Source organism: Tursiops truncatus, chromosome 11 (genome assembly GCF_011762595.2).
Source record: "Tursiops truncatus isolate mTurTru1 chromosome 11, mTurTru1.mat.Y, whole genome shotgun sequence".
NCBI classification, from domain to species: Eukaryota; Metazoa; Chordata; class Mammalia; order Artiodactyla; family Delphinidae; genus Tursiops; species Tursiops truncatus.
Genome location: NC_047044.1, coordinates 46,192,360 through 46,209,584, shown reverse-complemented (window position 1 = coordinate 46,209,584; position 17,225 = coordinate 46,192,360). Strand labels below are relative to the sequence as shown.

Here is a 17,225-nt window from a genome sequence, read left to right as displayed (position 1 = left end):
GAGAACCAAAGAATATGTTTAACAGTGAAGAACATAACAATTAAATTTTAAAACTCAGTGGGTGGATTTTAAAATAGATTAGATAGAATTAAAGAAAGATAGATTAGATAGAACTAATGAACTAAAACTAAGAGCTGAGGAAATTATCCAGACTATAGCCCAGAGATCAAATACATGGAAAACATGAAAAAAAAAATGTATACAATGCCCAGTACAGAACAGCCTTTAATGAACATTTATAAGTTGAATGTTAGACAATTCAGCAGACAGGATACTTTTAAAGCCTAAAATTTATAAAAAATGTTACCTGTTCTTCCTTTGGTTGAAGATGAATTTTTTAGGTCTCCACTAATACTGCTGACTGTAGCTATGTATTTTCGTCCAGGCACCAGGTCAGTAAAAGTGAATTCTTTGGCATCTTTGGGGAGCAACTTGTGGATGAGTAAAAGGTCTCTGTCGATTAGTGAAATGATGTATTTCTCCCATTCTGCTGCAGGGGTCTGCCACATGACACCCAGTGAGGTTTCATTAGCGTGTTTGACACGAAGCTGAAGGACGGCCAGGGGGACTGGGGAAAAAGCAATGGACATTCGGGTCATTGATCAACTTGGATACACTCCAGTATTCTTTAGAGATCTTTTCTCTTCCATCCACAGGAGTGTTCTAGTTGAGCATTTCTCTTCTGAATGCTTCTGAGCATTTAGGGAAAAAAAGCTAATCACAAAAAAACTTTGTTCGTGTAACATAACCAGAAATAAGGACCCAAAAGAATACTCTTGGAAAATACTTTACTGGGTCATTTATTTTTGATCATCGTCCAGCAGATATTAATATTTGGAAAATGAAGAGATAACTGGAAGACACAGAGGGCAAGCTAAAGATGTTTCTTGGTCCATTTCTTTGACATTCTTCTAAGAACATTGCGTCAGTGTAGTTATTTCCTTATTATCAGGCAAGACTAAAAGAGAACATATTTGAATTTCACTCCAAGTATGCAGCATTCCATGTCACAGGGATTTTCATAGAAGTGTTGAGTTTAGTAGGTCAACTCTCTTATTTGAAAGTTGAGGAAATGGACTCAGAGAGGTTGTGACTTGCCCAAGGAATTACAGTATAATGGTGACAGCAAGAATACCAAAACTCATGTCTCAGTAGCCTCCCTCTCCTCTGCCCTAGAATCTGAATATATTCCTCTCCACTTTAACAACTCTTCCTTGGTACCTGAAAATCCCCCATTAGTCAACAGTGGGTCACGGCAGTGGTTCTCTGACACTGATCACCAGCAAAATGTTATCAACTATCTACTTTGTGGGGAGGATTCTCTCAGATTGTTTCCTTCCTGTTCTTTTGGTGTTAGAAAGGTCTTTCTTTTAAAAAACAATGAACCTACTAGTGGAAGTGATTTCTAATACTCTAATTTGACAAAATTAAACATTACCAACCTATTTCAGTTTGTCAGTCTATAATGTCTCAAATACAGGGAACCCTGGGGTATGACATTGACAGTTACCTGGGTTACTTGGAAGAAGGACCGAATTAAGGTTCCATCAGTCATTAACACCTTGATATTTGCTTACCTGTCCTGCCATGGCAACGCTTAGAATTCTTCAGATTTCCGCTCTCAACAGTGACTTCGACCTCATACTGTCTTCCCGGTATGAGCCCCACATCACGTATGACGTAGTGTGTTTCCTCCTTTCCCACGGTGGTGTTGAGCAGCACCGAAGAATCATTCAAGAGCAGGATACGGTACTGCTCCCAGTCTCCAGCAGGGGGCGACCAGCTCACCACCAGGGACCTTGTAGAACCATTGCTGTTTGCCTCCAGGTCTCCAACTTCCTCTGGAACTAAACAGTGAAATGATGTCAAAAGGAGATACTAAAATCCAAAAGTAAGGATGCTCATTCACTTTTCATGGGCAACAGTAGATAAGAGACCTAATAGCTGCAACTCAAAACATTTCTATCGAATGGCCTTGAGGACGCAGGAAGGGGGAAGGGTAAGCTGGGACGAAGTGAGCGAGTGGCATGGACATATATACACTACCAAATGTAAACTAGATAGCTAGTGGGAAGCAGCCGCATAGCACAGGGAGATCAGCTCTGCTTTGTGTCCACCTAGAGGGGTGGGATAGGGAGGGAGTGAGGGAGACGCAAGAGGGAGGAGATATGGGTATATATGTATATGTATAGCTGATACACTTTGTTATACAGCAGAAACGAACACACCATTGTAAAGCAATTATACCCCAATAAAGATATTGAAAAACAAAACAAAACCCCCATTTCTATCCCCTCCTGATGTTTGTGAATTGCAAATGAGCATTCTGGAGCCATTGGACACTCGAGAAATGCATGTTAAAATCATTTTAGTAATATATCAGTAATGTGATCTTCTGTCACAGTGTTAATAACCTAGTGATACAAACGCTGTGTTTTTCTGATTGCATACCAGCCCTAGAGACAATACTGATGTTGCTTATAATGATGGTGACAGTGATGAATGTGGCATCTTTTAGAAGAGACCCTGGATGTGTGGTCACAAAACATGCCTCTCTTCCAACGGAAAAGATTAATCTTGCAATACAACTCTGATTTTATTATCCTTTGCTCAAAAACATTTAAGGTTTCTCCATTAACTACAGAATAAAACATCAAGTCCTTGGTGTGGTGTTTGTAGCCCTCCCAAATCAGACCCCATATCCTGCCAGTCTTCACTCTGAATACTCCCTGCAGCCCCCCTCCCTCGTTCCCCACTCTTGAATGCTGGCCTCCAGTTTCGCGTTCTGTAGACCTGTAAGTCTCCTGGTCTCTTCCGCCTCGGTGCCTTTGCTTGTGTTATTCCTTCCACCTCAAATGCCCTTCCCTCTTTTCCCTCTCAACTTGCCAAGAGCTTCATATTTTTAAAGTACCAGTTAAAGGCCATTTCCTCCCAGAAGTCTTTACTGATCTTCTGAAAGAGAGTTTGTTTCTCTTTTCTTTCTGACCATATATATGGCTCTTACTTGGGATCTCCAATAGCACAGACAATGGACTCTGGAATAGGACAGCCTGGTTTAAACCCCACCACTTATTGGCTGGATGACTATGGACATGTTATTTGACCTCTTCGAATTATCTATAAACTGGTGATAATATCAGGACCTCTCTTGTGATTTTGGTGAGAACTGAATGAAATAATGGTGTAAACTGTTTAGTCAGTGCCTGCTCCATGGAAATATCATTACCATTATTAAAATATAATATTTTTATTTTGTGTGTGTGTGTGTATTTTATTGTGTGTGTGTGTGTGTGTGTGTGTGTATTCTACATTTGTGTGATTAAAATGTAACTTCCTTAAAATCGAGGGTCGGCAAAGTAAATATTTCAGGCTTCTTGGGCCACATATGGTCTCTGCGTCATATTTTTCTTTCGTTTTCTTTCTTTTTTAAAAAACTCTTTAAAAATGTAAAAACCACCCTTAGTTTGGGGCTATACAAAAACAGGTCACAGGCCATATTTGGCTGAAGGGTGTAGTGTGCTGAACTCTGCCGTCTTAATAACTCTCAAAGCTCATAATATGGTAATTTACAGGAAGAAGGCACTGGATAAATGTTTGGTGACATAAATAAAATAATTTATGGGAAATATGGGTAAGTGCTAACTGGCCTTCATTATAAGAGTTGATCAGAAATGTTTTATTCATTAGTATCAATGCTAATTCATTTATGCTACTTAAGTGGTGTGACATGAAATAGCACAGGGCATCAATCCAAATACATTTGCTTAAATAATCAGACGAATGCAATTAACCCTCGCTTGACTCTGTATAGCGGGGCCTGGCCCATAGACACCCCGAGTCATGTAGACCATACTTCCCAGGTTGGGAAAGGGATTTTCCTTCTAACTTATCCTGTTCTAAGGTGGGTCAGAGAGTGATTTGAGCCAACTAAGGAATTTCTGGAGCCTTAGACTCACCTGTTCTGCCCACTGCCATCTTATGAGCAGACAATTCACCAGAGACACAGCTGATGGTGACTTGATAAAGTCGTCCAGGGGCTAAGTCTTTAAATTGAGTTTCAGTAATCTGGGGTGCTAATATTCTGGATTCTTTGATGGTCCCTTGGTGAGACAGTGTAATGTTATAGAAATCCACATTTCCAGAAGGTCTTTGCCACTTGACTTTTAAAGAGGTCAAAGTGCCATCATTTGTCACCTTCAGATTTGAGACTTCCATGGGGGCTAATTAGGAAGAAAGGGAAAGAGACTTTAACTCAGGATATCATACCACTCTTATGGCCAAATTTCGCCCTGTGTCTTAATCTCTACAAGTCACACTCCCTGCTCCGAAGAAAACAACTTCACAAGGTAAAAATAATACTGCAAAACCAAAGAAAGGTTGTCTGGCTAGTGGACAGAGGACAAACATGGCAGTCAGGAGCCTAGATTCTGCCTCAGACTTGACCATTGGTTGGCTGGGCAACCCTGGGCAGCTCTGTCTATCTTACTAAGCCTAGGGGTCCTTACTGCCTCATGATGGCTTGATCAAAAAAAACTTAAAATGGTCTTTTCCAGTTCTGAAAATCTTTAAGTGGAATCCTCAAAGAATGTCATCTGCCTAATTTCTTCCTGTCTTTATGTATTTAATAATAGCAAGTACATAATAAATAGGTTGGTTGACTGATTGGCCATCATAAATTTTTTTGTGCTGAAAATAGTTTCTTTTTCATATTGAATCATGATAAAGTTAAAGCTTAGGAGTTGTGTCATTATTTCATCAGAGGAAAATGATTACAAAGGAGAGACACTTTGGTGAATATATTTTCTACCTTTTTCTTATGCTATAATTTTGGGCCTCACTAATGGCATAATATAAATTCACAATGTTTCATTAAAATAATGGGCGTGGCACATTGCTTTTGCATATGCCAGTTAGAAGTGCAATTTGCTCTTGATATACATAAATAATTCTTAAAATATATGGTCATTTTTGTTGGGAATATATATATATATATATATATCTTTGAGGTGTGATACGAAAGGTATGTAAATATATAGGTGTCCCCAAATATCTTTCCCACCAACCTATTATTTCAGGAACTCTCCTCCCTAGAGTAATGTCTAAGGCACTACATATTTTAAAGTTTCTCTTAAAATTACACAGCTTCCCAAAGGAGGGGATTTATTAACACATTAGACCCACCAGAAGCATTAGGATGCACTTGAATGTAAGCTCCATGAGGGGAAAGACTTTGTCTCTCTTGGACATTGTTATATCCACAATGTCTGGTATATAGTTTACACCTAATAAATATTGATTTAATGAACTAATGAATGAATAATATGTATATAAATGATTCATTAAAACTTAGCACAGATTAGTTTTCTGGCTATGTTAGGCTATGAGAACAGGTTCTATGGAATTGGGTCTCAGGAGATGTTTTGTTGGATAGAGGGTTTGGGCAATGGCTGTTTCTTTATACAAAGACCTAAGAGTAGGTCTTTGTATAGCACTGAGAAGAGTAATCCTGGTTCATTGTGAGTGATGTCACAAAGGCAGGGGATGATGCCTGTTTAAGCGAAGGAAGTAGGAATCCTTAACTAAAAAGAGAAGCTAAGATTATATCAGTGATTAACTCTGCTATTTCACAAGGTTGTCAAGGACGAGCCTAAACTTTAGAATGAAAGGGAATCCCTCTTTCTCTAAGTAGAAAAGTGGATACATATTAAGGTCTTCTACAACATATGCATTTCCATTTGTCCTATACTACCATTATCCAAATAATTTAATAAACCTTGTTTATTAAACATTTCCTTGATTTGCGTTTTATTCTTGTTCAGAATAGATAGGGAAACTTACTTGTCCTGGCTGGTTTCCATCTGTAGTTTTGCAGCCCTGCAGCCTCGGTAACAATGGTGACATTATAGAGGTGACCAGGTATCAGTCCATGAAAAGCATAGGAAGTAGTAGCTTTGTCCACGGCAAAACTATGAACTAGAATTCCTTTATCCATTAGTATCAGCTGGTATCTTTCCACGTTCCCAGAGCCACGTGACCAGGAAATCAGGAGAGAATTCGTTTTCGCTGAAATACCAATATCTTCCACTGGCGATGGCACTAGTGGGATACAATGCATTTCCAAACTGTCATTCATAATTTCCTTATAGAAGGTATAGACACATTTCATTTGAAACCACACATCCATTTATGCTTCTCTGTACATCTAACTTGTGTAATAACTAATGAAAATAGCACCCTTGAAATTTTATTGGAACCTGGATTAATGCTCTTTTCAAAGTCCACAGCCTAAAGCTACATCATAGTTTATCTGTCTCCCCCACTTAACAGGTATCAAGGTAGATTTTGTCAATGAAGTATGATGTGGCATAGCGGTAAAGGGAAAAGAGAAAGGAAAGAACTGTAGACGTTGAAAAATGGAAAGAGAGCAACAGAGCAGGAGAGAAAATAAGGGGAGAGTGAATGATAAGAAAGTAAGTTATGGAAGGAAATGGTAATGTGTCATTGATATCGGGATGTATGGGTGCAAGAAAAGACTGGTTCCAAACATAGGAATATTCAGGAAACACCATGACTTGATGTTAAGAGAAGAATATACAGGGGAGGGAAAACATTTAAAAAATAATTTTCATTTTGCACAAACTCAGAAAATGAGGCAGAAAATCCTGTTGCCTAACATTTGAGTTAGAAGAGCCATTAGGAAACATCTTCCTCATTTTGGAGAAAGTTCCAGTCCCAGAGAAGTTCCATGACTTGTTCAAAATCACCCAGCAAGCTAGCAGCACAACCCCACCTCCTTGTTTCCAGTCCAGTCTTTCCTCTGTATCAAACAGTATTTATTTGTCTCTCTGTCTATCTATCTACCGACCTACCTACCTATCTATTTATTGTTGATCTTGGGGCATTCTTACTCCCATTTCCTGAATGTAATATAATTTCAAAAGAATCATAGACTATTAAATACGCAACTATCCGTAAACAGGTCTTACCTGTTGATCCATTGGCATAAATTGTAGAGGAACGTTTATCCCCAGAAACAGCTGTGACGGCAATTTTGTATTTACTACCAGCAGTGAGGTTAAAAAATGTATATTCATTCTGTGAAGTTCTTTCTTGAATTTGGGCCCCCTGTGTCTTTTGGTTATCATCAAGTAACTGCACCTCATACCAGGTGACTTTCCCGGAAGAAGGAGCCCACCAGACATGCAAACTGGTGGAAGTACTTTTCTCTTTATTGACTTCCAACCTAGCAGGAGGTAAAGGATCTGCAGAGCAAAAAACAAAAAAGAGAAGGTGGCTTGAAGAATTTTGCAGATACACGCTTACCTTGCTGTAATCCAGATGCATTTTCCTTCAAAACTTTAAGAATCTGCAGCTCATGATACAAATGGGCATTTTATGCCACTCCTAAACTTACTATTTTACTTAAAAAAGAAATCCACCTTGGCTACTAGTCATATAAGCTCCTTTTTTTTTCTAATAAAACTTTTTTTTGTTACGACAGCTCTGAGCTTGGAAATCCAAGCAAGGTTATATTTTCTTTGGCTTGCAAGTTTTGCACTTTTCAAACATTCAAACATTGACAAACATCCAGGCTCTGCCTGGATAAATACTGAAAATCTCAACAGAAAATACAGATATTAAGAAATAATTTTAAAATGTGTATTTGTACTAAACTTTCCCCTTTTTAGGTTGTGGGGTTTGGGGGGGTTATGTATACAAAACTTTGGGCTGTTTTTAGATATCAGAAAACCACGAAAGATACAGACCTGATTATGAGCCTAGGCGAGGTGTGCTCACCAAAATGAATTCTCCCAACAACTGGGATTCCCTATGTCCCTAGATTTTCTAAACTTGAGTTCTGGGACATTTTGGAGCTGCCAGAGCTCCCAGAGCAGGTGGGTTAGTCCTGTACCTGGCTGTTTACTTAGTTTCAGTTCTCAAAGCCATGGGTCAATTTGAGAAGTCCTGTTTCCCATGTATTGAATCTTCACTGTAGAGCTTGAAATAGGATGAATAGCACGTCTCTAGGTTAGGAGCTAAATCTATAACATTTAGTGAGCAGATGATGCAGTGGGACCATCCGAGAAATAAGGCTCTCCCTACCCTGAATGTTGGGAGTAGAAACGTTGACATTTACACATGAGTAATTTTCAGAAGTCCTATGTGGTTCTTGGTCTAGAAAGTGAGATAAAGATAATGGAGACTAAATTTCAAGAGTCAGGTTAGATGTTTTAGTGACATGGCTATAGAGATCTCAGTTCTTTACCTCCTGGTAAATTATATCTTACTCATGAAAGAAATTGAGGAACTCTAGCATCTACTTAGAACAGTATATGTTTTAAGAAAGTCTTCACTTGTGACTAACATTAGTACAAATAGGAACAAGGTAATCTTATTCTATATTCAGAAGGCATATTACAGCCAGACAGCTCAGTAGACTACGGGTCACCTATAGACTCCATACGTAGGCTAGATAAGGCCAAGCCAAGACAGAAACTTTGAGAGCCCAAAGCACAGGTGAGCTTAGAGGATAAGGTTGTGTGGTTTATATCTTAGCAGCACAGGTTCACCTGAAGAGTGTAGGCTCTAGAGTCTGGTGGCCTGGGCGTGAATCCGGGTCTCCCACTTTGTAGCTGGGTAGCAATTCCTTAACCTCCTCGTGCCTCAGCAGTCTCCTCTATGCAATGCTGATAACAACGCTATCTTTTCAGTCGAATTGTTATGGAGATTAAGTTGAGTATTTTATCTAGAGCACTCAGAACAGCATCTGGCACACAGTGAGTGTTCAATGTTAGCTAGTATTAGTATTAGTATTCCGCCTATAATTGGGATGATCTTGTCATAGAGGCAGGGAGGTGAAGTGGCAGACAGCATGGGCTTTGGAGTCAGAACTCAATTCAAATTGCAGCTCCCTCATGTATCAGTAACTTGGGGAAGTTACTTAACCTTCTAAGCCTCCATTTCCCCCTCTGTCTGGGGAGTATAATAATAGTACTTATATTCTTGGATGTTTGGAGGAGTAACAAGATAGAGAGGAGACTTTACATGGTACACAGTGGGCACTCCGTCATATAAACTTATTCTGTCTACATGATCATAAAAAGAAACTTCCTCTGAATCACTGACAAAATGGAGGCAAAAATGGAATACCATTTTTTTGGAAACTAAACTGATAATAGCTTTAATTGCCTTCTTCTTCTTCTTCAAAAAAACACTTGGAAAAATCTTATCAGTTTATTCCCATGAACTAACATTCTAACCCTTAAGATAAAATAAAAAAAAAATTCCCAAGATGATTTTCATTTATGGGTTCTTGAGGAAAAACAGTACGGGTTTTTTTGTGTGTGTGTTTGTGTGTGTGTGTGTGTGCGGCAATATTATTTAAATTTTCTATCTTACATAACACTCTATAATTAAGGACGTCATCATAAAAGGAAAGGACATAATTTCCCCTCACAGCAAGTTTTCTTGTTACCATGCGATTCTAATAGCCAGAGAAACTCAAGAGCAACCTTGTCATAGCCAACTGAGGTGACACATTTTTGCGGAAGAGGCATTTTAAGGACAAGGATGAGAGGGACAGCTGCTTTCCAGTGATTGTTCAAAAGGGATCAATACTATCACTTACATGCACAACCCAGTCAGATAAAGGTTAAAGAAAATGATCTCATGATTGGTATAATCTAAACATATATAATCTGCAAAATATGATCTATAGAAAATGAATTTTAAGGTTGCGTGCCTAGAGGGTGAAGTTCAGAAATGCAGACTTTATCTAATCTCTCTGAGCCAGAAAACAAAACAGTCAATCCTTTGTACATCCGCTAGAACAAAGGAACAATGAGATTGGGAAGTGCCTGGGCTGCAAGAACCTGCACTGGAAACAAACACTTAAAACCCCATTTATGCTGTGATAAAGCCCTTTGCTGGCAGTGGTCCACTATTGCTATGCATGCGGCAGGAGTTCAGTAGTTTTCAGACTTTGTTTCAATCTAACTAAGCCCAAGGAAAACTCTGCTGTATTAAAAAAAAGTTTTCAATATTTTATTAGAAATAAATTAGATACTTCCATAAGGGTGCTATTTTCATCTAGCATCTATCTATCTATCTATTTATCTATCTACCTACCTATCTATCATCTACCTATCTAGATATCTAGATAGATATATGAAAGAGAGAGTTTTAATGCTATTTGAAAATTTAGTTATAGGTCTGTAATCTTCTGATCGTGTGACAGGTCATATGTAATTGGAAAACCCTACTTGACTTACATAATTTATGCTGACGGCTGGAGATATCAATGCACACGTGTGCATTTATAGCCTTTCTGGTTTTCCCACCCACTGCTCTCATACATACAGTAACCAGTGAAGTATTATAAGCTTTGAGAACTGTTGAAAACCATAAATCAATAATTTAATCTCAATCAATATATCAAAATTGATCATTAGCCATCAATTTAAGACATCTTTGTTTGTATTTATTTCCAGAAGGATCTGGAATATTGAATGCCAAATGCAAAATTCCATAGCATTCAGCTGCTGTATTTCAATGAATCTACCAGTATCAGGAAGCCCCAGAATTTCATAAGTAGGTTTGCTGTCAACCCACTTTTTCTGATAAAGTTTAGCTAAATTCCTGAACCAAAATGGATTCTTCCTTTTTTCCCTTTTAAAAAAATCTGACTTAAGAAGAGGGAGACACCCATATGTATAAAATGGAAGTGATATTTGCTTTAAAAATTCTTTTGTATGGTCATTAAAACATTATTATCTACTGCTATAGGAATTTGCAGAGTGTTTAGAATTCAAAATGATAGTATTTATTTTGGAAATAAACTTAGCCTTACAACAAGAGAGTAGGGAATCCATAAGTTAGTGCCAAAAACTTTTTTTGAAGTCATAATAGCACACAACATATCTGTGTAGGATCTGATCGTTTACAATGTGTTTTCTTAGTTGTAATAAGGGTCAGAGGCATTAAGTGACTCATTTACATCACATAGGTAACAAGTAATTCAGCTGAGCTTCTAACACTTGACTCCAAGTCGTGAGATCTTTTCTATCACACCTTAGTTGTCCCAGGGTGGAAAATGATGTCATGAGTCGCACAGTCAGTATAACAACAAAAAAACCAAACCAGATCTCTATGAAAAATAACAGACAAATTTACAGGACTTTCATTTGATGGTTTGGATAGTGTAGCATAGGTAAATGAATAACAACACTAATAATAGCTAAATCTAATCCTGCCGCCAGGAAAGTTCCATTGATTTTTTTAAAACGAATGTTTTTCTTCTCCGTTTCTTTTTTCCCCCTAATCTTACTGCCTTAGCCTGGTGTTCCGTCACCTTGTGTCTGGATTACTCTGAGTTTTCTGGGTGTCTGCCTTATTTTCTGTCTTTTTTCCACTATTGCCGAATAACCGCTTTGTATCTCTCCCATCTGCCATCCTCATCCCCTAGGGAGCACCAAGAACTTTTCATGAGATAAAGTCTAAGTTTCTCCATAGGAACTCAAGGTCTCCTCAACCAGGATATTATCCTCCACCCACCTCTCCAAAACACACCTTATCTTCCAGCACTAACTCCAGGACAAGAGATCAATTTTTTATGGATTACAGATTCAATTTCTGTACCTTTACAGGAATTAGGATACAATTCTAGTTAAAAGCAGGGTGGCTAGGAGACTGGAAGCTGCATTTATGTAGCACTCTCTATAAAATGGAGTGAACATCAACTATTCCTATAAACTAATTGCTTATTTTCTCATGGAAACCAGGGTAAGGGTGGGGGAAAAGCCACAAACCATTCCTTGGTGCAGGTTTTTAAAAATGGGCAGAAGGAGAAAACAAGAAAGCAATTGCCCACAATCTGTAGTTAATTAAATAGATTTATAGAGATGTAATTTTCTTTTATTTTTGTAATTGTTGCTGTTTGACTATAGTCAGCTTTCTGACTTATAAGATGATATACTATATTATGCTAATATATCAGATTAACATGCATTTCATTTATCAACTTTATACACTAAATAAAAAGTTCAGGTAGCGAGGAACTTTCAAAGTTTTAACAGCATCGCAATTAAAGCAGCTTTGACAATCATTTGCATCATGATTAACACGAGTGAGGAATGCCATGTTATTTTATGGGTCATCATACTTGGCTTCTGAGAATCTACAGTTTACTCAGGCATTTAAGACATATGTGAAAAAGGTAAACACAAAGGTAACTTATCAGGGAGGCTGACTTTGACGTCAGACTAAACCTGGTTCAAATCTCAACACTATCACTTCAAACAGTGACTTTAGGCAAACTGCTTAACCTCCCCGAGGCTAAGTTTCCTCATCTGTAAAATGGGACTAACAATACTTACTTTACAGAGTTGTAAGTGTTAAGAGGTAATGGAGCCAAAGTGTTAAGTGCAGCCCTGGCGCATGGTGGGGCCTCAGTAAATGGCAGTTGGTGTGAGTATTGAGGCTGTTCTTGCTGTTAAGGGTAACACAGGTCAGCACCAATGCTGAATATGCAAAAGGAGAATGATATCCAAGGGGAAGGTCTCAGAGGTGGGCTTGAAATGAACTTGAGCAAGTTGGAAGGTCAAGTAGGACGCAGAAATCAGAGAGAAGAGAGACCATTGCAGAATGAGAGAGCAGTTTAAGCAAAAGCACTGAAAAGCTCACTTCTGTCAAGTATCAGAGAACCACGTCAGCACGGAGGGGACAATGACAGCTGACAGAGACTTTAACACCCTCATGCCGTCATCCTTCAGCAGCCCTACTCCTCCTCTCTTTGATATTAACCATAGAGGTTTTCTTGGGAATCCCCTGGTGGTCCAGTAGTTAGGACTTGGAGTTCTCACTTATGGGGCCCCGGGTTCGATCCCTGGTCCAGGAACTAAGATCCTGCAAGTCACGTAGCGCAGCCAAACAAACAAACAAACAAGAACCACTTGAGGTTTTCTCAATATTATTTAAATGCTACATAAATGCAGTAGAAAGGGAAATCCTTTGGCCTCCTCTTCCAGACTGTTGCCTAGAAGCCGCTCTCATGTAGAAATTCATGAGCTGTCGCTTGATGTGTGCTGCCGAACCTGGACATCTAGATCCTAAGGAATTACTGTCAATGTTAGGTACGATTCTGATATTGTCGTTATGTTAAAAATAATGCTTATCATTCAGAAATGCATACTGAAATATTTATAAATGAAATTAAATGATGACTTGGACTGTGTCAAAATGATATGCGGTGGGGGAGTGGGTGAGGATATAGATGAAACATGATTGTCTGTCAGTTGGTAACTGTTGAAGGTAGGTGATGAGTACATGCTCATTCCTTATACTATTCTGTTTACTTTTTATGTATTTGAACTTTTCCATCTAGAGGAAGAAAAACAAAATCAAAACCCCAAATCCCTGGAAATCTGTATGTATACCTACCATGTTAATTTTAGTTGCATAGATTCATCTTTGTTTATACACATTCGTACATTTAGAATGGGTTTGACCTCTCCTACAAGGTCAGAAAGTCATCAGTATTATCCTTTATCCCCCAGGGGGATTCCAGGGAATTGGTGTCCAGGAATGGAAGGTGCAACAAATTTTCTTCCATTCTGTCTGGACAAATTAGATTTTATTTCTTGCTAATCTGTAGAATGCCAGGCCCACCTACAGAAGTCAGACAAATGGAAGAAGCTTCCAAACACACAAAAATTCAAGTGCAGAGAACTAGGTTGGTTGATTCCCTATACAGAGCTCAGCTTGATCTTAGAATTCCTGAAATAACTATACTGCAAATGGCTGATTCCTAAATACTGAAGTCCATCACCAGAAGTTCAACACAATCAAAATCAATATTATTTCAGCACACTAACACACATTGAATCATTATTCTACCATTGTGTAGGCTAAGTAACTATAGATTTAAAGTATTTCATAATATATTTTTTTCTTTTTAAAAGTTGAATTGAAAAGTAACAACAAACTATCATATGTAATCTGAAAGAACAAAAACCAACTTAAAAATTATGTCCATTCTACAGAGTAGTGGAAAGAATTGGAGTTGGGGCCAGTAAATCTGGGTTCAAGGTCTAGGTCTACCATATATTATTAGCTCTATGGATTTGTGATTAGTTAATTCTTATGAATGTCAATCTCATCCCCAATCTGAAAGTAATAATAGGAAACTTACTACACACTTAGTATGTGACAAAAACTGTTCTAGAATTTATGTATGAATCAATTAAAACCTCAAAACAACCCTAGGAAGTGAGCATTCTCTTTATTATTGTCCCTATTTTATAGATTAAAAGAGGTGAGGAACTTGTTCAAGGCAACTTGGTTGGTAAGTGATGGAGGCCGCTGCTTTCAGAACTCAACTCTTAACCACCTGTGCCTTCATGATACTCCCTCCACAGGATTGCCATGTGGCTATAATTAAACAATATATGGTCAGTATAATATATATTTTATACTCTTACCTACTAAACAAGGTAGGTGAAAGTATTTTACATACTATAAAAGCACAAGACAAATATTAGAAAATATTATTTTCTTCCTGGGAAAGACAACAAATATTCCTAGGCATTACAGATTTAACCAGGCATAAAAAGGAATGGTACCAAAATCTTAATGCCAATGAATAATAGAAGAACGATGTCAACAGCTCTTAAACTTCAGTGTGCATTGATTGACTTTGATATTTGTTTAAAATCAGATACCCTAGGCTCCACTCTTTCTAAATTCATTATATATGAGGTAGAAGCCAAGAACATGCTTTTATAACAAATTCTGCAAGAGTGTTTAATGCCAGTAGCTTACAGACATTATTGAGAAATAATGGCCTGTGTTTAAAGCCATGTAAGTGTTATGGACTGAACTGCATCCCTCTAAAGTTCATATGTTGAAGCCTTAACCACCAATACTTCAAACTGTGACTGTATTTGGAGATAAGACCTCTAAAGAGGTAACTGAGTTAAAATGGGATCTTTAGGGTGGGCCCCAATCCAATATGACTGGTGTCCTAAGAAGATTAGACACAGACAACACAGATGGACGACCATGTGAGGACATAGTGAGGTGGTCATCTGCAAGCCAATCAGAGAAGCCTCAGAAGAAACATGCCGACAACTTGATCTGGGACTTCTAGCCTCCAAAATTGTGAGAAAATAAATTTGCTCTTTAAGCCACCCTATCTGTGGTGTTCTGTTACAGAAGCCCTGGTAAACTAATACAAGAAGCAACATTTTGAGGTGGAAATAATAGCTGATATGGTGATTTGGTAATTAAAGCTCTTAAAATTTTTTTAAATTAAAGACAGAGGAAGGAGCCATGTATAAAGAGCTAAATTTTTTTTTTTGCCTTTTGCTCTAGGCTGATTAATAAGTACCTGAAACTGACTAAGAAGTCATATGCCACTAAGGTATTCTTCCTGTAGGTAAAGTTCTCTATGACTAGACTTCTTCCCTGGGCTCCATAACTTACCCATAACCCAAGGAGAATAGATCGTATTTTTAAGTACATTCTCCCACTAAAATATTCATTTTATTTACTAATATTTGTCTGTTATCATCTACCTATTCATCCATAGACCCACCCATTCATCTCCCCATTCATTCATCCATCTACCCATCCAGTTAATATTTATTGAACACCTACCATGGGTTAGATGCCATTTTAGGTACTGAAAAACTACTTCTTATTGGTGGGAAGATAAAAATCCCCCCAAATTTCTAAATGAAAGCTCTACAGTTTCATTTAAACAAACTCAAATGTCCTTAGGATACATTCAGGTAAGGAAATAAAGGAAGTGGTCCAGGGGGATTCCAGTGAATTTGTATCTGAAAAGAGAGAAACCACAACTCAGCTCTAGAGAGTTCTAGGCAGCCTGGCCGAGTTTTGCCAGATCTTCCAGTATTTTAAGAGAATCCATACATCTGGTATTTATGTGAATTTTCTGCTCAATGCTGGTGAAATAATCTGAATTTTTCACAAACATTATGTGAGCCAAACAAAACACGTCTATTATTTAGACACCCAGACACCCCCAGGGGCCACTTTGCAGCCTCTGCTCTAGACTCTGAGGACACAGTGTTAACAAAAGTGTTGAGGTCTTCAATATCTGTTACCTTCATAGTCTATTTCTGATGAATTCACAACTAAATAATTTGGCTTTCAATTTATTACAGTTGTTGCATTGACCATTTATGACGGAACACACCTGAGAGAGGCAGGGCAAGGTCTTCACCCAAGAAAGAAGTGGTAAAGCTCTGTCACCACTTTCATCCTGACCTTCTGTCACCTCTGTACAAGACTACAAGGGCAGAGACCATGCTTTGTTTGTCATCTTTATAAGCTCACCAATCACTGCCTGGTGTAACTCCCTGCAGTACCCATGCCTGATAAATGTTTGCTGGACTGAACTTGAATCCACATAGGTTTTTCAATTCTGATTTTAAATCTGGAGTGAAAACTGATTGGTGCTGAAATAGTTCTGATTTAGTTGAAATTTTTGATCTTTAAGGTCATGTCTACATTATGTTATTTTAGATAATTTACCAGGGTAAACAACCAGACAAATCACACTTGGAACGATACAGAATGATTACAGAGATAATCTAAGCAACTGTTGTATCTCCAGCCAAATCATGCCTTGCTCTCACTCTATTTTACTCTATACTGATAAGATAGGCATAATGGAATAAGAAAAGCACAACACATTTGAGTGACTTTTTTTGTTTGAAGTTATATCTCAGACTTAATATTATGCTACTAGTTGATCCTGCTTTAATAACAGTAAAATATGATTTCTGACACTCATCTTTGTAGCTTAGCAGTTAATATAGAGGAATACTAGTACTTTCTCTTAACTTAAAAGAAAACTCAGATATGTCCTTAAAATATAGAAAGCAAAAAAAAAAAATAAAAGTGCTGACAAAAAATAAATACCAACCAAAAATATTCTCCCTGAAACATTAAAAAAAAAATCTTAACTTAAAAAAGTTTATTTAAATAAAATTATTTTAAAAATATAGAGAGGGCTTCCCTGGTGGCGCAGTGGTTGAGAGTCCGCCTGCCGATGCAGGGGACACGGGTTCGTGCCCCGGTCCGGGAAGATCCCACATGCCGCGGAGTGGCTAGGCCCGTGAGCCATGGCCGCTGAGCCTGCGCGTCCGGAGCCTGTGCTCCGCAACGGGAGAGGCCGCAACAGTGAGAGGCCCGCGTACCGC

At 38.2% G+C, this 17,225-nt stretch overlaps 1 protein-coding gene across 4 annotated transcripts in view; it reads right to left on the bottom strand.

Annotated features, from left to right (window-relative positions):
• The window catches only part of PTPRB (protein tyrosine phosphatase receptor type B), a 117,113-nt gene that overhangs the window by 70,139 nt on the left and 29,749 nt on the right, over positions 1 to 17,225 (bottom strand). For 3 of the 4 annotated variants that reach the window (XR_012324601.1, XM_019918603.2, XM_019918605.3), the window contains 5 exons: positions 6,987 to 7,262; positions 5,839 to 6,096; positions 3,957 to 4,220; positions 1,578 to 1,847; positions 308 to 568 (listed from right to left, as the gene is read on the bottom strand). Coding sequence is in view for 3 of the 4 variants with exons in the window: in XM_019918603.2 (XP_019774162.1) it covers positions 308 to 568; positions 1,578 to 1,847; positions 3,957 to 4,220; positions 5,839 to 6,096; positions 6,987 to 7,262 (1,329 nt within the window). In the remaining variant the exon portion in view is untranslated. The remainder of the gene's footprint in view (positions 1 to 307; positions 569 to 1,577; positions 1,848 to 3,956; positions 4,221 to 5,838; positions 6,097 to 6,986; positions 7,263 to 17,225) is intronic. The other variant, XM_073789227.1, reaches the window with a different exon arrangement.